This window comes from Diabrotica virgifera, chromosome 2 (assembly GCF_917563875.1).
Source record: "Diabrotica virgifera virgifera chromosome 2, PGI_DIABVI_V3a".
Lineage (NCBI taxonomy): Eukaryota > Metazoa > Arthropoda > Insecta > Coleoptera > Chrysomelidae > Diabrotica > Diabrotica virgifera.
In genome coordinates this window covers 12,456,506-12,477,191 of record NC_065444.1, presented here as the reverse complement: position 1 = coordinate 12,477,191, position 20,686 = coordinate 12,456,506, and the positions used below count along the sequence as shown (strand labels likewise).

Below are 20,686 nucleotides of genomic sequence, written 5' to 3'. Positions count from 1 at the left end.
AGTATCACTTTCCGCACTAGTTAGGAAAATAACTATTGAGTTACAAAATCAAATTTGACTAGAGATGAAACAGATACATTAATTTTTAAAATTTAATAATTATTAAATAATAGAAAATAGCATCATTTATTATTTTTTCTTTATTGACTCAGTTTTTTGGTGGGCACCAGTACTTGGGACAACAATCAGGGTACAATTTAGTCTTATCGCCAGGTACAAACTTGCATGGTGGACGAGCGGCTCCTACAGGACATCTCTAAAAGTTGTTACAATTTTTATTGAGAGAGAATAAATTATTATTTCTTGTTGTTCATTGACTACAGTTAATACGGAAGTATTCTTAAATTACTATTTTATACAGCTTACAATATAAATCTAAATAAACTTAAGTCGGTACATGCAACACAATGTTCCCAGTACATAACAATTTCCTTAATAAGCACACACTTACGATATTCCTCAAAATAATATATGGACGAATATACAAAAAAAATAGGAGAAGATATAAATGACACCGAATTTGGATTCAGAGTCAATAAAACGCAAAGTTTAGAATCGAAAATGTCGAAAGAGAAACTATAAAAATCAAAAGAAGTGTTAGACAGGGTTGCGTATTTTCCCCATTGTTATTCAATGTATTGATGTGTTCTTGATTATTGATATGAGATAATATTCTTATATGTCATTTAATTTAATCAATGCATTAATCATAATCTAATTAATTTACCAGATCACATATCAATATGTTTTCAATCTCAGGGCGAATTATAAAATTAATTACTTACTCTCGTGGCTTCTAAGTATTTCTCAATGGTTCCTAATCGGGATAGGAAAGAAAAGAGTAAAATAATACACACATATGGGTTACAATTATAATCAAAATATTGTTTATTTTATTTAAATGGCAATCACTGCTTAATATTTGCTAGATCTTATTATTCTTAAACATAACATTTACAAATGGGAATCTTATTTCCTTTTGGTTTCCAATTGAAAGTTTTTATTAACATTTAACTATTAGGATTTATTAGCAACAATTCTATTTAAGTTTGATGAAGCTTTTCTGATATTATTTATTATGTTCTTCAATTTATAATGTGGTATTTAATACGAAAAACCCATACATTCATGTCCAAACAAATGAGACTGACCTTTTTCTGGTGAACTGAGAATGTCTTCACACAAGACCCGTTTCCTGCTATCCTTGGCTGCGATCAAAACCTCGTCCTGGCTTTCAGTAATGTTCTCCTTTGAAAACTAGCTCGTATAGCTCTCGTACCTGCTTCTGTCGTGATGCTGTATTCTACCTTTTTCGAAACTGCAATCAGCTACCGGGACACTCTTGGCTCAAGGAGGTTCTTTTACTCTCAACCTGGCCTACCTCTCGTTCCACGATAGATACTCCACACTCACGGAACTACACCGGCTTTCTCACTCTCCGTACACTACCGTCTACTACTGGACTTCACTTCTCGACAGCTCAAAACATTCTGATCTCTATTTGTCATTCATTCCCCTACTTTCTAAATATCCCTTCCAGATTCACAAATCAACCTTCCACCACCAACTCTCATTCGCAGTATTCCTCAAAACCAATTTTTAATCTTTCTAAATATGCTTAATGGATTTCCAAAACAAATAGTTAATTCCCATTCTAAAATTACTTTCTACTATTTACAAAATTTAATGACCTATTATCTACTTCAAATGAGTCTTATTTAGCATAGGCTAATGATCGAACCTTCCGCGAACAACGATAATGACCTATTATGTATTTCAACTGAGTCTTATTTAGCATAGGCTAATGATCGAACCTTCCGCGAACAACGATGATGGTACGCGCCATTCACTTTGTTTATTCTAGTCGCATTGTCCCGAGTTTCGTTTAATCACTTCTTAAAATTAAATATAACAATTTGTTGTATACAGGTTGTTCTATACAAATATGTTTGTTGTATACAAATTTATATGCCCGTGGTTGAGAAAATTGAAAATATTTTATATTAAATTGAATTCTGCTTATAATTATCAAAATTTAATTTTCAGATCAAATAGAAATATAACAGTATATAGCAAAGCTATTGTTAAGGAAGCAATATCAGAGGAAGAACAGGGTTTATTAAATGGGAAAATCTTGAATAACATAAGATTTGCAGACGACACTGCTATTTTTGCAGACAGTCGAAAAGCACTGAAACGATTAACAAATAGATTACATCGAGTCAGTATAAAATATGGACTAGAAATGAACGTTAAGAAAACCAAGTTCATGATTCTAAGCAACGTACAGTAGAAAATACCTTGGATCCAAAGAGTTACAAATGCAGAAGTATTAGGAAGGCTACAAAAGGATTTCGAGGTGATATGGTAAAGAACATCAAAACAAGAAAGCTGGAATATTTAGGCTAGATTACCAGAGGTGCGAAATAAATATGAGATATTAACGCTCGTAATGCAAGGTTAAATTAAGGGTAAAAGATCCATAGGAAGACGAAGAATTTTCTGGCTGAGAAACCCAAGAGAGTGGTATAGCTATGGAGCTCAGTAGATCTTTTCAGAGTAGCCAATATGGCACGGGCAGCTCTTGTGATAGCCAGCCTTCCATAAGAGGAAGGAAGTTGTCATCACAGGAAGCTATCATCAAGGAACTACAAAAAGAAGAACAATATAATATATTGTTGTAGAATGGTTTTTTGGAAAAATTCAGAAAATAAATTTATATCATGGACCACGAGATCGTAGATTTTCTTCACCCTGTATATGACCAAAAATTGTATAGAGTATAATTTAGTTAATAAACAGTGCTTTTTCGGGGAAGGTGAAATCGTTGATGTGGTTTTCGTTAATGGGTTTTTTGAAAAGATTTGCAGACAATGGTTCGAAAATATTGGAAAGTGTATGTTATTTCGGGTTGTGAACATCAATAGGATTTTTGTAAATAATTCGTAGAAGATCTCTTAGAATTTTAACAAAATGGAAAGTTGGATACAAATTAAGTTGATTTTCTTAGGAAAGGAAAGTATGAATATTTTGGGTAGAGCGGTTGTTTTTAATTGGTAGAAAAAGATCGATGGAAGGGATGAGAATGTGGAGTCGAAATTTCAGAGAAAAAAAGATAGACACTGTGTGATGAATATCGGGAGAGAGCAGTCCAGTTTTTGAAAAGTAAGAAGTCAGTGTAAAGTGGTGAAATCGGCTTTTGCGAGCAGAATCAAGTTGAAACGAAATTGTTGACCGGTTGAGAAGTAAAATGTTCCTGTGTCCGAGGAAGATTCCTTTTGTTCTGTCTAGAACGAGTAACTGATTGGTATCTATTTGCACAAGATATCGAGCAAGGAGAAAACTGAGTGGAGAATTTGAGCGAGTCCTGGTTTTGTTTGTTTTTGAAGCAGTTTGGACGAGAGGGGCCTTTTGGCAACATCAAAAGAGTACGTGTGGGAGAATCAAGGATAACGCAGTCTGGGAAAAGAAGGAGTGAAGAAACAAAAAGGTTAGTCAAATCATTTGTCAAAACGGAGAGAGCTTGTTTATATCCACAGCATATATGCTCATTTTTTTTGTATTGAACAGTTCTATAACTCAGTTAGTCATTCCAACTTTAAGTAATCAATTCAAAAGGAGAAAAGTAAATTTTATTAAATTTAGTATGAATAAACAATAATTTATTTAAATATTTTTTTTTTTTTGTTAAAACAAGGAGACATCAGAATTAAAGATTGATTTATTAAGTAAGAAATTGTTGCAACAAATTTAGATTTTAGTAATTTTTTTCAAATCTTATTTATACAGCATATTGGATAAATAAATAACAGATTACATTTATATGATATTGAATGTGTTTAATTTCCCTGTCTTATCCTGGAAGGAGTAAGCAACTAGAGGTACTAGAAGCCACAAATCAAAGGTATTGATCGAATACAAAATTAGCCCTGAGAATAAAGTTTATTAAAAAATTTAATTTGAATTTGGATTTGTTTTTACATAGGCAGTAATTAAAATAATTGAGTAATTAATTAAATTAATAATTTGCTAATCAATTTAATAAAAGAAATAAAGTAGAGCATAACAATATATGCTCTTAATTGAATTTAAATATTGGGAATGACAAAATCAAATTTGACAAGAAATGAAACAGCTGTAATAATTTTTTAAATTTTATTTATAAAATAATAAAAAAATAATATCACTTATTTTTTTAATGACTCAGTTTTTTGGTGGGCACCAATACTTGGGACAACACTCAGGGTACAATTTAGTCTGATCACCGTCTACAAACTTGCATGGTGGAAGGGCTACTGCTGCGGAACATCTGTAAAAGTTGATTAATGAAAAACTGGAAAAACCTCTGTATGAAGTCTCTTCGTAGAGACCGATATCACTATTTTCTGTAATAACGAAGATATTCGAGACTTTTGCTAGAGTAGGTATGGAAAAAATTGATTCCGGCACTTTAATTTTTCTTCAGAAATAAACATCCTATAGAGTTAATCAAGTCCTTAGAATAACAAATATCATTAGAAGAAAAGAAGGACAAGAAAATCATGTTCTACAATATTTCTTGATTTTGCTCAAGCCTTCGATAAAGGCTTTCCCACTATATACATATAATCAAGATGCCAAATTTAGAAACGCAATCATTGGTGTAAATGTACACTTGTAAGATCCCATAATAGTGCAGTCACTGAAGGCTTTCCCCTCCGATTTCGTTGAACCTTCTTCGATTTTCATGAAAATTGGTGAGCAGTTAGAGGACACCTCAAGGAACAAAGGTGATATTATGCCAACTTGCGTTTTTATGCTGGGGGTGGATGCCACCCCTTTTCTTGGGTGAAAATTATTTTATTAAAAATAATACCATAAATCGATAGAGGAACAAATTCTAAGCAAAATTTGTTATATTAAGTTATTAACATAAATCAATACTTTTTGAGTTATTAAAGATCGAAGATTATATTTTTTTTTAAAATGCTGTTTTTCACGTATAACTCAAAAACTATTAGCTTTTTCAAAAAAGTTATTCTTACCAAAATTGAAGATAACAAAAAATTGAATACACTATTCACTCAAAGTACTAAACTAATGTTAATTCAAAGTGAGTTATGGGTAATTGAATTATATTTTTTCGATGAGTACTCAAATCTAAGTATTTAAGCTTAACGATGGAAAGGAAAACGATGCATTTTATAAAATATGACTGCTAAACACTTATCAAATTACTTCAGAATACCTAACAAATGAGCTCCAGAAGAAGTTAATAGCATCAAAATTAAGCAATTTATGATGAAACTAAGAGAACCCTTTTGAATTTTTTATAAAAAAGTGAAAAATAAAACATACGCCATTTCCACAAAAATTAAAGTTTATAGTAATCCTTACAAAAATTTCTTTGTGTTAGCATAAGTAATAATTTTAACAATTTTCACCGATTTAGAATGCATATTTTTGAAAAAAAGATATAATTAAAAAAATCAGAATTTTTAAAATTATCGTCTTTTTAATTTTCTTTTGATAATAACTATAAAAATACTCAATATACGTAAAAAACTGTTAATAACCAAATTTTAATTTTTTCTATATCAAATATTATACCTTTTTTACCATTTCTTTAGGGTGAAAAATAACCGAGATAGAAACGTTTAAATCTTAAATTTTGCTGAGAGAACCATGTAACCGAAGCCATTTAATCTTTGATTTTGAAAAATTAAGTGGTTTAAAAGATTAAATTCAACACGTTTTACTAGCCTTTGGAATTACCTTTCGAACCGTTGTCTGGCACATCTGATATCTTAAAAATTAACGGAGTTATTAAAAAAAAAACAATAATATTTTTTGGAAAATATTTTTAAAAGATAAAGTTTGAAAAAAATTTTTGAGCATAAATTTTAATGCTATTAACTTGTTTGGTATCTCATTTGTTTGATAGATATTTCTAAGTACTTTTACAAATGTTTAATAAGTTTATGTTATAAAATGCATCATTTTCCCGTCATTTAAGCTTGAATACTTAGATTTGGGTACTCGCCGAAAAAAATATTCATTCAATTACCTATAACTCACTTTTAGTCAATATTAAAAGGTCTTTTTAGTAAACAGTTTATTTAATTTTTTATTAGCTTCAATTTTGGTAATAATAACGTTTTTGTAAAAACTTATAGTTTTTGAGTTATCTATGAAAAATCGGTTAAAAACATGCATTTTTCTTACGAAAAATTAAAATTTTTGATCTTTAGTAGCTCAAAAAGTTTTGATTTATTTTAATAACTTTATATAACAAATTTTGCTTAGAATTTGTCCCTGTATCTAATTATGGGGTTATATTTAATAAAACAATTTTCACCAAGAGAAGGGGTGGCATCCACCCCGAGGGTAAAAGCGCAAGTTGGCACCATGTCACCTTTGTTCCTTGAGATATTGTCTAACCACTCACCAATTTTCATGCAAATCGATGCAGGTTCAACGAAATCGGAGGTAATAGCTCATATCCACCTTCAGTGACTCCATTATAATTATAACTCATAAGTTGACATTACTACAAACTAATGAAAGATTAAAAGAAAACATGGTCCCTGAAGACGCCAGATTTCATGACTTAAAAATATCAGAAACTGGACCGACCTTGATTCCACATCTTTGTTTAGAGAAGCATTATATATTTGCCAATTTAGTCATTAACCTCTAGTAAAGAAGTTAGCACCACAAGAAGAAGATAGAAATTTATGATAGATTAAAATTAGTTAGTATTGGCTTTCTATGACAGATTATAACAGTCAATAAATGGAAAGAAATCATTAATATACCAAAAAATAGGCATATCCTAAAAATTTTAAAATTTACATAGGTAGTAACCAAACCATCGATTATTTTTTTTTATTGGAAATACCAAATTAGGCAAAGTATCTCAAACTTATCCTTAAAAATTATTATTAGATAAGAAATTAGTAATTCCTGGTTGCACCAAGGGATCTCAAGCTTAAGACGTGCCTTAAGTTCAGCTTACTAAACATACGCGTTGTACCATTGAGCCTTAGATCAATTTTAAGCTTGCCATGCTTTCAGCATAGAGAGATATGGATAGAAGAATAAATCCCCCAACAATGGAAGAAAAGTATAATCTGCCCTATTCATAAAAAATGAGACAAACTGTTGTGCCAGAATTATAGAGGCATCTTTTTACTTTGTTCGGGATACAAAATATTCACAAACATCCTTAATCGAAGACTTCAACCTCTCACGGAAAAAATCATCGGCGAATATCAAGCAGGGCTTAGGCCAAATAGATCTACCATTGACCAACTATTTACAGTTAAACAAATACTAGCCAAAGCATGGGAATATAACATGGACATTTACAATCTCTTTGTAGATTTTAAACAAGCCTATGATTCAATAGATAGAACAATTCTACCTAATATATTGGAAGAATTTGGCATACCATCAAAATTAATACGACTAGTGCAAATGATAATTACAGAAACAGAAGCACAGGTATGTATTCAAGGACAGATCACTGATGCGTTTAAGATAACGCAAGAACTGAAACAAGGCGACGGACTGGCTCCAACGCTTTTTAATCTTGTTATTGAATATATAATTAGACGGTTGACGGTGAGCGGAAATAACATACTTACCAAAAAATCTATCCAATTAGTAGCATACGCAAATGATATAAACATAATGAGCAGAACAATGAATGCAGCGGAAGAAACCTACGTTGAGTTGAAACAGAGTGCAGAAACAGTAGGGCTAGCAATAAATACAAATAAAACAAAACTACTCATACAAACCAGATCAAATAGACCGGCGCAACAACACTTTATTGACGATATAGAACATGTGAATAGATTCACGTACCTAGGAATGGATCTGGTCGCAAGCAATGAAGAAGAACCGGAAATAAATAGAAGGCTTGTGCTGACAAATAATGCCTATTTCGCGATGGGCCACATATTCAAATCGTATACCGGAAAACAAAACTCCGGGTCTATAAAACAATAATCAGGCCCATAGTAAGTTATGGCTGTGAAACATGGGTGGTCACACAGAAAGCTGCCAATGCATTAGATGTGTTTGAAAGAAGAATATTACGTACGATACTGGGCCCAATAAGTGAAAATAACAACTGGCGAATTAGGTATAATAGAGAAATATACGAGCAATATAGCGAATCAACTCTAGCACAATACACTAAACTGCAGAGATTACGGTGGGCAGGGCATATGGTCCGCATGTATAAAAATAGAATCCCTAGAAAATTGCTAAATGCAAGAATGCAGGGAAAAAGACCTGTGGGAGGACCTAAAAAGAGATGGGAAGACGAAGTCGATGAGGATGCCAGGAACTTCCTGGGAACGGGTTCATGGAAAAGAACAGCGGTAAATCGAAATGATTGGAGAAGCTTGTTGAAGGAGGCCAATGCTCGATTTGGGCTGTAGTGCCATTGGATGGATGGATGCTTTCAGCATGGATTGCCACGTGGATTACATCTTAAACTTCGTCTCAGGTAAGACGTGCTTAGATAAAAATCGAAAATTATGGATGTATGAGCTGAGCTGTAGCTCAAGTTTGTTGGTGCAACAAGGCATAAGTAATTTTTCCAAAACATACGTTAACTCGGAGTAAGTTCCATCTGCATTGCAAGTGGCAATGTTACAGGTTCCATGGACTGGCTTCTGTTCTCCAGCTTTCATATCCCCTACACCAGGAACATCGGGACAGTCTGTAAGAAAAAATATACACTTAGATGATTTACACTACACTAATAATAAAGTTTTACCCGTGCGTCATTATTTAAAGCATAAAAAAAGTCGATGATAAGTCGGAAATTGAAATTTACTAAACGCAAACAGCAAGTGACAGTAAGTGACTTGCTGTTGCGTTTAGTTAATTTCAATTTACGACTTATCACCGACTTATTTCGTATACTTTAAATGATGACGCTCGGGTAAAGATTCCCGGACTCAACTGTATCTAATTTATCAATAAATAAAAAAGATTACTAATACCCCAGGCTGTGGGTGAAAAAACGTGATATAATTCAGGAATTTTTGAAACCTATTAGGTGTTGTAAAGGACGATGCCAGTAATAACTTCTACTAAAATGTGACCAAAAATATTGTGAGTTTTTTTAATTGCGATTTTCATTTGTTAAATTTGCAATTTTTAAAGATTTTTAATTTTGCAGCTTAGGATATTGATTTTAGAGAAAAACTTTTTGATAGAAAGTTGTAGTAAATTAAAAAATCTACAATTTGAGCTATGGTAAGTTTAATTTCGTTTATTCGTTATTGCAAAACAGCCTGCGAAAAGTCCAAAATAGCCGTTTTTTACAATTGCGTTATTTATTGTACAAATAATTTTTTTTATTTTTTAAAGCTTTAAAATGAAGATCTTTCAATTCCAAACCTAAAAAAATTGCAAGGCCGGATTAACGAATTTGTTGCTTAGATATTATAAATTGTTTATCCCAAGAGGTCAAATGTCGAAGGCTATAACTTTTTGAAAAAAGAAATCGTAGAGAGTTGTTGAAACATCCAATCTCCTTCTAGAGAGTTATATTTTCATATTCTGATGTAAATAAATGCGTAAAACATTTTTAAACCTCTAATTTTTGGGTTTGGAAATAAGGGGGCAATTTCGTTATAATCATTTAGAGCTGAAGCGGCCCAGTACATCCTATGAGTTTTTAACTTACAGATTATTGTTGCTGAAGACGAAACGAAGATTTATAAAAAAATAAAAAAATTCTACGACCAACTGAAGCCGAGCTAAATGTTGGGTTTGAAAATAAGGGGGCAAATTTCGTTATAAACATTTAGAGCTGAAGCGGCCCTGTACATCCTATGAGTTTATAACTTACAGATTATTGTTGCTGAATACGAAGCGAAGATTTATAAAAAAATAAAAAAAATTTACAACCAACTGAAGCCGAGATAATTGTTTATTTTTTCTTATATCGTAGTGCCTTTATTTATAACAATTTAGAAATTATTTTACAGTCATTGACTAAAGAAAGACTTATATTATCTTAAATTAAAAATTATTATAAAATATAGGTACATTTAATTATTAAAAATTATTTTTAAAATCGGTGCTTTTGCGGGCGGCCGAATTTTGCAAATCGCCCGGCTCGCTTTAAATCCGCGCGCTCGGAAAATTTTTACGTAACGTATTAAATTTGGACCGAAAACAATTTAATAATATTACCATTATAATATACAGTGTATTTACCACTGTATTTGTTTTTCTTATATGTGATAAACTTTTATATGTGAAATCTCATTTCTGAAGAAATAATAGTACAAAAATGATACATACATATGTATGAAATATATAACTATATTTTTAATTTTTTCATTGTTATATATAAATATAATAATAATAATGTTACTTCTTATTATACAATATAAAACTTTTTCTTCGTGTAGTGACTATCCGTTTTGGATGTTGGTGACCATCATGGCAATTTGACAAACCCCATTTGGAAACTGAGAACCAGGAAGGCGAAGGATTACCTTGCTAGAAAATTTACGTACGTCGTTCAACACGACAACTACAAATCTTTTTAGAGCAGCAATACCGATTTAGTGTGAAGTACAGATTGCTATGATGGTCGCCAACATCCAAAACGGATAGTCACTACAAGAAGAAAAAGTTTTATATTGTATAATAAGAAGTAACCTTATTCAGATTTAGCCATACGGCTCACACTCCCTCTAAGGGGAAAATTGACTCATCCCAGATACCTACGGTATCAAAAGGATTGAGCTCTGGTGGGACTCTTTCCGTGTTATCGAGCCCTAGGTGACTTGGAATGTAGGTGTATCTCCCAGAAATTTTCGTACGCATCTGGCCGTCGCGAGTAGTACAGCTTTCTGCATGGTCTTATAAAGATGTTCATTCAGACCCAGCTTTTTTATGCTTTCGAGGAGGGTCTTCGGAATGACTCCAGTAGTAGACATAATAATCGGTATCGTCTGGATACTTTCCATTCTCAATTGCCTTCGTATTTGAATTTCTAGATCTCTGTACTTGGCGATCTTTTCAGTAAATTTACTACGTAGATTATTGTTGTTAGGTATCGCCACATCAATTAGTGTTGTTTGTCCTGTTACTTTATTAACTAGTACGAGATCTGGTCTATTATGTGCCACTGTTTGGTCTGTGAGCACAGTGCGGTCCCAGTATAGCTTGTAGTTGCCATCCTCAAGCATACTCTCAGGGACGTAGTGATAATACGGGAGATGGTCTGTCTGGAGGAGTCCCAGCTTGATAGCTATCTCTTGATGAAGGATTTTTCCCACTGCGTCATGCCGTTCCTTATATTCAGTTGCAGCAAATGCCTGGCAGCCCCCTGTAAGATGTTGGATGGTTTCTTGGGCTTGACATCCATATCGGCATCTGTCGTTTTGAACCTGAGGGTCTTTGATGATATATTTCGGGTAATTTCTTGTTGGTATAACCTGATCCTGAATGGCCAGTAATGAACCCTCCGTCTCAGGGAACATCTTTCCTGATGTCAACCAGTAGTTCGACGCTATATTGTCGACATAATCTTGTCTGACTTCATTGGGATGTCGCCCGTGCAGAGGTTTACCCATCCAGGCGCGCACTTTTTCGTCCTTAGTAAGGTGGTTTATGCGTATTTCTGGTTCCCTCAGTTTGATCGGTGTTGTGTCACCTACTGCGCAGATAGCGCGATGTAGAGTAGATGTCTCAGCCTGCATCTGAAAATAAGTTCTTAAATTAGCAATTTGTTTATCTAATTGCTCACCTATATCCATAAGTCCTCTTCCTCCTAGATTCCGTGGTAATGTTGTTCTTTCTACTGCACTTTTAGGATGGTGTTTTTGTGCCTTTGTGAGGTGTGTTCGTACTTTTCGCTGAAGAGCTTCTATATCTGTTTTTGTCCACTTAACAATACCAAATGAGTAGCTAAGCGCGGAACATGCGTAGGTGTTTAGTGCCTTAAACAAATTTCTACTGTTAAGGTGTGAGCGAAGCAGCTGTTTTACCCTTCGTATAAACTCAGTAGTTATCTCTGTTTTCATTTGTTTATGGTCAATTTTCCGCGCTTGCTTTACTCCAAGATATTTATACATATCGTTTTCACCCATGGCCTCGATGTTCTGGCCATTTTGCATATCGAATCCTCCGGGCTGTACTTTTCCTCTGACTATATTTAAAATACGGCACTTATCAAGTCCGAAGTGCATACTAATATCATTAGAAAAAGTTTCTACAGTTTTTAGCATCTCGTCGAGTTGGTTTCGAGTGGAAGCCATTAATTTCAAATCATCCATGTACAATAAATGATTAAGCTTCGCCACCACATTGTTGTTATTTTTGATGCTAAAACCTGCATCTGTGGAGTTCAATAACTGAGATAGTGGGTTCATAGCTAGACAGAACCACAGAGGACTCAACGAATCTCCTTGAAACAGGCCCCGGCTGATTAGTAACATTATTATTATTATATTTATATAACGATGAATTATTATTATTATATTAAAAATATAGTTATATATTTCATATATATGTATCATTTTTGTAATATTATTTCATCAGAAATGAGATTTCACATATAAAAGTATATCAAGAAAAACAAATACAGTGGTAAATAGACTGTATATTATAATGGTAATATTATTAAATTGTTTTCGGTCAAAATTTAATACAAGTTAGGTACGTAAAAAAATAATTTTTAATAATTAAATGTACCTATATTTTATAATAATTTTTAATTTAAGATAATATAAGTCTTTCTTTAGTCAATGACTGTAAAATAATTTCTTAATTGTTATAAATAAAGGCATTAAAATTTAAGAAAAAAGAAACAATTATCTCGGCTTCAGTTGGTTGTAGAACATTTTTATTTTTTTATAAATCTTCGTTTCGTCTTCAGCAACAATAATCTGTAAGTGAGAAACTCATAGGATGTACAGGGCCGCTTCAGCTCTAAATGTTTTTAACGAAATTTGCCCCCTTATTTTCAAGCCCAACATTTAGCTTGGCTTCAGTTGGTCGTAGAAATTTTTTATTTCTTTATAAATCTTCGTTTTGTCTTTGGCAACAATAATCTGTAAGTTAAAAACTCATTGGATGTACAGGGCCGCTTCAGCTCTAAATGTTTATAACGAAATTTGCTCCCTTATTTTCAAACCCAAAAACTAGAAGTTTAAAAATGTTTTACGCATTAATTTACATCAGAATATGAAAATATAACTAACTCTTTAGAAGGAGATTGGATGTTTCACCAACTCTCTACGATTTTTTTTTTCAAAAAGTTATAGCCTTCGACATTTGACCTCTTGGGATAAACAATTTATAATATCTAAGCAACAAATTCGTTAATCCGGCCTTACAATTTTTTTTACGTTTGGAATTGAAAGATCTTCATTTTAAAGCTTTAAAAAATAAAAAAAAAATTATTTGTACAATAAATAACGCAATTATAAAAAACGGCCATTTTGGACTTTTCACAGGCTGTTTTGCAATAACCAATAAACGAAATTAAACTTACCATTGCTCAAGTTGTAGGTTTTTTAATTTGCAACAACTTTCAATTAAAAAGTTTTTCCCTAGAATCAATATCCTAAGCTGCAAAATTAAAAATCTTTAAAAATTGCAAATTTAACAAATGAAAATCGCAATAACAAAAAAAGCTCACAATATTTTTGATCACATTTTAGTAAAAGTTATTCCTGGCATCGTCCTTTACAACACCTGATAGGTTTCAAAAATTCCTGAATTATATCCTGAAATCGACCTATTTTTCACCCACAGCCTGGAGTATAAGGCAACGATTTGTAGTCTAGGCGCCAAGCAGAGGTCACCGTGGCATTTACAATTCTGAAGGGCAAATTCAACGGTTTCTTATGGATTTTTGGTTGCTAATTTTATTACGTTGACAGACAGAACGTCTATAGACGGCTCATTTCCATTGACTTAATGTGACACAACGTCTATAGACGACATTTTTAGATCAACTAGTTGTGACAAAAAATCCCTGTCAAGAAATATCACATTATATCTACAGATGCATATTAAGGCGGATCCCCATCAATAAAAATTTGTGTGTGTGTGTTGAATTTTAAAATAGAGAAAAAATATTTGCGGCACAAATTTAAATCTGGTCAAGTATTTTTACGACGTAAATATTTAGTTCGTGTGTTGTATCGCCGAATCCAGTTAGCGACAAGTGGATAATCAAGTCTACTTACACTGCTGAGCGGCGAAAATTCTTTGAAGTCGACTGAAAAACTGACAGCACGACGCATAGCGTACGTTGTTCGTCACAAAAATATTTTTCCGTTAATAAATGCGGCGCACAGTCCACATCAACAAAAAGTTCAATACACACGAGCAACTTTGTGTCAAATGCAATGTACAACATAAATTTTTATTGATATGGATCCGCCTTTAAATTAAATGCAACACGGTGTCCATGGTTTTCGTCCACATGTTTATAAAAAATGTTAATAAACTAATTGTTTGCATAAATTAGCGCTAGAAGAAATTCAGTAATTTCCCCCATTCTACTTTGCAAAATACGTATAGTGTCACAACACTTGCTTATACATTTGGCGCACTGTCCGTCAACGTTTTAAAGGGTAGATTTCGTTTCGAGTGGTAAAAAAATTGATAAATTGTTTATAAAGTTCTAGTTCATAAACTAATAGAGATAAAAAAATTTTTCAAATAAAATTTGTTTGTTAATAAAAAACAAAGAAAATGGCGTTTACAGGGCCGGATTTAAGGGAGCAGGCTGGGCAGCTGCCCGGGGCCCCCACAAAGCTCCAAACGTAAAAAATCAGCACATTATTACATAGAATAATTATTGTTGTCAATCAATTAACTGTGATATTCACAGTTTCAAGGTTTCACTCCTGTTGAAAGTTTTCTCATATTTTTGTCAAATCACGGTCATAAAGCAGATGATATATTTAATTCTCTAATGACATTCTTGCAAACGATTGATGATATCGATTTGAGAAACTTCAGAGGAGAGTCCTACGACAGCACGTCAGTTATGAGTGGAAAATGCAATGGTGTTCAATGCTGTTCAGGCTAAAATCACAGAACATAATATCTAGGTGTTGTGGATTCCGTGTGCCGACCACTCTCTAAATTTAGTTCCAAAAACTGCAGCTAAGTGTTTTCCTGCTACCATAGCATTCCATGATTTCTTAGAAGAACTATACGAACTATATGTATTTTTCACTTCTTCTACATCTAGATACAACTTGTTAATCGAATGCTTAGAATCTGAGTCTTTAAGGGATAACAACGCCGACCGTGTCAGAAATATTTTTGTTCCTAATAGTAAATACTACTAGATGGTCATCTAGAAGTGATGCAGCAAAAGCACTAGTTAAAGGTTTTAATCAGATTAAAGGAGCGTAATAAAAAATTTCAGAAGACGATGAGCAACAATTTAAAACTCGTAGCGATGCAAACGGTTTGTATAATCGAATGTGTTTACTGGAAACAGGAATATTTGTAATATTTTGAAATCTAAGTTCCAAGATCCAAATATTGACCTTATATCAGGAGTGGTGGCACGATCACTTCATCAATTTATATTCTTTTAATAAATATTCGACTGAGTTCACTGAATGATGGAACGTCTCCAGAGACTGAAATGACAACATCAGAGAAATTTAGGACTCAAAATTTTACTATTATAGGTAGATCAGTTCAGTTCTTCTTTAAGTCAGAAGCTTTCTGCATGTTAATCCATACATTTCAATTTTGGGTTTTTACATCATTTGGAAAATATAACTCCAAATGAAGTTGAAACTCACTTAACTGAAGCTTACCGACATTTTTAGCAATGATTTAGATGAAAACCTAGGTGTCGAACTGGTACAATTTGTAGAATGTTTCAGTTCATTTCAAGAGAAAATCGGCTCATCAAATATAAGTAAAGAACTTCAAATGTACCGACTCCTAAAAGAAAAAAATTGAAAGAGCCTTTCCAAACGTTGTAGTGACACTTCGTTTATATTTAGTTCTGATGGTAACTAACTGCAGTGGAGAGAGATCATTCTCAAAACTTAAGTTAATTAAAAATCGACTTTGGTCTATGATGGGCCAGGAGTGTTTGAATCATATCTCTATAATGATCATTGAACACGATGTCTTAAAGCAACTAGACATGCCCGACATAATCTAGGAATTTTCAATTAAAAAATCTCGAAAAGTACCCGGACTTTAACCATACATGTTACTATGTTTATTTTTAATATTTTACTGTCACAAGATAAAGTTCTTGTATTTTTTATTATTTAAAAATATATTTATAAAAGTAGATCACATACTATAGTTATAACAACACTGGTAGAAGGTAGGGCCCAACACTAATTCTGCCCAGGGGCCCCCACTGTCTTAAATCCGGCTCTGGGCGTTTATTAAACTTAAATCCAACAATAAGAATTCAAGATATTGTGAAATTATTGCCTAATGCCAATTGCAAATTGTAAAATAAGTAGTTTCGAAACTTTCTCGATCGTAACTCGGCTTCTACGCATGCAAATGAGCTTTACAGTCTCATTTTAAAGCTTAATTCATAGACTTTCAAACAAAGTTTGTTAAATTAATTTATATTTGAAATAGAAAGTGGTTGAATGCTCGAATATATGAATTTTACGAAATAAAAGGCAGATATCGAACACTGAATTTTATTTAAGGGTTACTTTCGCTCCTAGAGCATCTTCAGGGGCATTTCGTCAATAAAATGAAGGTATCCTCGGTAGTTTTGGTACTTCTACATTTTGAAGATGGAGATACAATCTTTAAAATTGTACATATTTTCCAACTTTATTTTTTTCCGATGATTATAGCATAACTGAACGCAAGAGGCACAAGATCGAAACAAATAGAAATGTATAAGGGAAACCTATGTCCAGCAGTGAACAAGCTAAAATTGAATATTGATAGTATAACTTACTTGCATTTACTGCAACTACTACGCACAAGAATAAAACTGCGATCATCTTCATTTTGATTACCTAAAGTTAAAACAGTATATTAATAAATTTATTACTTGATAAATTTACATTTTATAAAAACAAAACTAACTAATAACCATTATAAACTACCTAATATTTTCTTGCCATCAACAAATCTAATTAATAAAGTATTCATGAGGAGTTTCACCACAATATAATTATGATTATAACATTTATTCGCCGGTGGGGAATGCATTTAACAGGTGATAATGATTTGCATAAAGCATGTACAGTGCGTCCATAAAGTAACGCATAAATTCGTTATTTCATAAACCGGCGACTTTAAGGAAAAATGTCGAAACAGGTCGATTTTTATTTTTAAATTACGATTTTTTGGCATATATATCATCCTCGTGACGTCATCCATCTGGGCGTGATGACGTAATCGATGATTTTTTTAATGGAAACAGGGGTCATGTGATAGCTCATTTGAAAGGATATTTAATTCTCTATCCAATAATATAAACATTAACATAATTATTTATACAAGGTGTTCAAAAAACATTTTTTTAATTAAAATAAGTGAGACAAAAAGAAGAATATATGTAATTTATTTTAAATCAAAATGCATTTTACTACTGTCAGTAAACAGAAAAAAATTTTATTTGGCAAATAAACATTGATTTTCGTTTAAACGAAATGTTCAAACTGCCAAGAGACAGGTGGGTGGCAGCTTTAACATTGAATTTAAGCGAAAAACGATATTTATTTGTCAAATAAACATTTTTTTCCTGTTTTCTTACAACAGTAAAACGTATTTTGAATGAAATAAATTACATACATTCTTCTTTTTGTCTCAATTATTTTATTGAAAAAAATGTTTTTTTGAGCACCTTGTATAAATAAATATGTTAATGTTTATATTAGTAAATAGAGAATTGAATACCCTTTCAAATGAGCTATCACATGACCCCTATTCTCATTTAAAAAAATCATCGATTACGTCATCATGCCCAGATTGATGACGTCACTAGTATGATATATATGCCAAAAAATCGGAATTTAAAAATAAAAATCGACCGGTTTCGGGATTTTTCCTTAATATCGCCGGTTTACGAAATAATGAATTTATGCGTTACTTTATGGACGCACTGTATATTAAGTCTGTTGCTTGTGAGTCACCTTGAATGACCCCTAGGTGCGAAGAGTAATCCTGGTTCCTCTCCCCATCGTAGTTCTTCTTTTAAATTCCAGAATAATAGTGTAGTTAGTTTAGTTAGAATTGGTTACACATTTGCTACTGGCTGAATGGGCACATGAGCCCGAAGGCCAAAAAAAAAGTCTGGTGCTATTATAGTTACTTAGTTATTTATTCAGTTTAGAATTACTTCTTTTAATTTCATTCAGTTGTTAATACCGTCTAAATATTTCATTAGGAACGTAGGCGCAAAATTTCGCGCCAATGTGTTTTCAATGCATATATGTTTTATGAAATCCTGAGAAAATTAAAAATTTTTTGAAAAATTTAAACGCAGAATGAAAGATTGCATTATCACCGAGAGCCAAAATGCCCTGAAAACTTATATAATGTTTATATTAATAAGTTACAGGCGGGAAAAAAACGAGAAAATATAATGTGATTTTTAATTTCAAATATCTCATCCAAAACAAACTTTATGTTTATTCTAAATCAATGTTTCGAGTTAATAAAATATGAATTCCATTTTGTACGAATCATATCTAAAATAATTAAAATAATTTAAAATTTAAAATAGCGTATCGACCTAAAAAAACTGTGGATATATAAAAACTATAATAAAATCAAACCATACAAAATATTTGCAGCCAACTCACAAAAACAAAATTCTTGTTTAAATGTAATTAAAAACTTCACAAACTATATTGATTAAAAAATAATAGGACTATTTGCACTAACAAAGCAATTTTTTCATTCGTTACTAATCTTACTAATCTTAATAATATCACTAAAATATTTTATATGGTCCCTGCATATCCATGGCTGGGAAACATGTACACTCAAAAAAAGGCGACATTAACAAGTAAAATGCATTTAAAATGTGGCTGTACAGAAGAATGTTAAAAATAAGCAACTTGTGCTACAACAGCCAAAAAAGAGTAGTCAAAGTTAGGAAAACCTTACATTTATCTCGAAGATACGTAATGACACGAACAACTTCAACTAATTATTGAGGAGAAATTTATGGAAAACGTGGCCTATGAATCGCTAACAACTGCAGATATTGGATCATTGGATCTTACACCCCTTGATTTTTTCTAAGGGGTTGCTTAAGATCAAAAATTTACATCGATTGACCAAAAAATTCGCACACAAAATCGACCACAAAATTAAGACATACAATTATTAGATTGAAATTTCGTAATATAACTCCATGATCCGTAACTTCCAAGAAGATTGCCGACATGCATCGGTTCAATTACTGCTAAAAAGCAAGTGGGTGGAAATTTAAATATTTATATATATTTTAAGTCAAAAACAAATTCTAAATAGTCAAATAAATATTTTTTATTTTCTATCAGCAATAAAATGTAGGTATCTTGTAATAAATAAACTACATACATATTTCAAAAATTAAATAAAAAAAAACATAATTTAAACATAAAGATGGACCTATTTCGGGATTGGTCTCAAAAATCACCAATTGTTGTAAAATTTAATCCAAGAATGACTCTCTCTTCAATGAGAATATAATATTACAATCTCGTATAATATACTTACGTGAAATAAAAAATAATAAGTACCTACTCAATAAAAATAGACCATAATGAATTAAACATCTATTGTTTTGTTAAACGATTCTAAAAATAGATCCTCATAATTAATTTACACATCAAAATACATAATAATTTTTTTGCTGAAATGACGTAACGGGAAAACCACAAGAAACATTTATTTCAAATGAATTAGTTAAATAAGACACCTACCTCTTCTAAGAACGACTACGTCTCTATTGGCTGCACAATTTACAATTCAAGTGATGACCCATTAACATTTACTTTTTATACATAAATCCAATCGCCATAGAAATATCAGCAAACGCTTTTTGTAATAAAACAAATAATATTAATTACCAGATAATGATTATTTAGCCTATAAAAACAATTATTATTATATAATTAGTTAAACGGAATGTCACAAATTTATTTTTTAAATCTACGCAAATGAGAATACTTTTTTATATATGTTACGGACAATGACGTAAATCCGGCCAATAACGTTATTGGCCGGCCAATATCGACAATGGCCGGTTGAATTGGTCATTATCGACAATGGCCGGATATTAACGTTATTGTCCATAGAAATTGGACATTGATGATAATTTTAAATTCTTGATAACATTTCTATCATTGCCCGGCCAATGTCGACAATGCCCGTTGTTAATCGGTCAATGTTGAAATTTTACTATTATATGTGTTTATTATATGTGTTACTATTATATTGTTTACTTCATGTGTGTATATTGTGTATTGTTTTCGTGCTGAAATTACTCGTTAATTTATTTAATAAGTGTTATCGTGGTTATCAACGATGTGCGTACTCGTTTTAATAATTACATAAACTTAATAATCAAGTCAAAACGTGATGGCAATAAATAATTTTTTAACTGTGACGAATACAATAGCCAAATAAGTGAAACTAAAGAAGCGAAAAATATTATGAGAACACCGGGTGTTAAAAAACAACAAGCACTATAGAA

General features: G+C 32.0%; 2 protein-coding genes across 3 annotated transcripts in view; one reads left to right on the top strand and one right to left on the bottom strand.

Annotated features, from left to right (window-relative positions):
* LOC114333350 (uncharacterized) overlaps positions 1 to 20,686 on the top strand; it is a 941,557-nt gene that overhangs the window by 705,316 nt on the left and 215,555 nt on the right. The gene's annotated exons all lie outside the window — the stretch shown is intronic.
* LOC126879975 (venom peptide HsVx1-like) lies at positions 79 to 20,095 on the bottom strand. Of its 2 annotated transcripts, none has more exons than XM_050643406.1 (4): positions 19,914 to 20,095; positions 16,949 to 17,009; positions 8,605 to 8,716; positions 79 to 254 (listed from the first exon to the last, which is right to left on the bottom strand). In XM_050643406.1, exons 2-4 carry the CDS (start codon positions 16,998 to 17,000, stop codon positions 149 to 151), a joined length of 270 nt encoding a protein of 89 aa, XP_050499363.1. In that variant the 5' UTR covers positions 17,001 to 17,009; positions 19,914 to 20,095; the 3' UTR covers positions 79 to 148. The 2 variants fall into 2 exon arrangements, with proteins under 2 accessions (XP_050499363.1, XP_050499362.1); XM_050643405.1 differs by lacking the exon at positions 79 to 254 and adding an exon at positions 4,142 to 4,309 and having other exon boundaries at positions 19,914 to 20,062.

Coding starts and splice junctions, on each gene's coding strand:
- LOC126879975 (XM_050643406.1), bottom strand. CDS start 17,000: ATGAAGATGATCGCAGTTTTATTCTTGTGCGTAGTAGTTGCAGTAAAT. Junction 8,717..16,948: donor AGTAGTTGCAGTAAATGCAA/GTAAGTTATACT, acceptor TTTTTCTTACAG/ACTGTCCCGATGTTCCTGGT. Junction 255..8,604: donor GGAACTTACTCCGAGTTAAC/GTATGTTTTGGA, acceptor CAACTTTTAGAG/ATGTCCTGTAGGAGCCGCTC.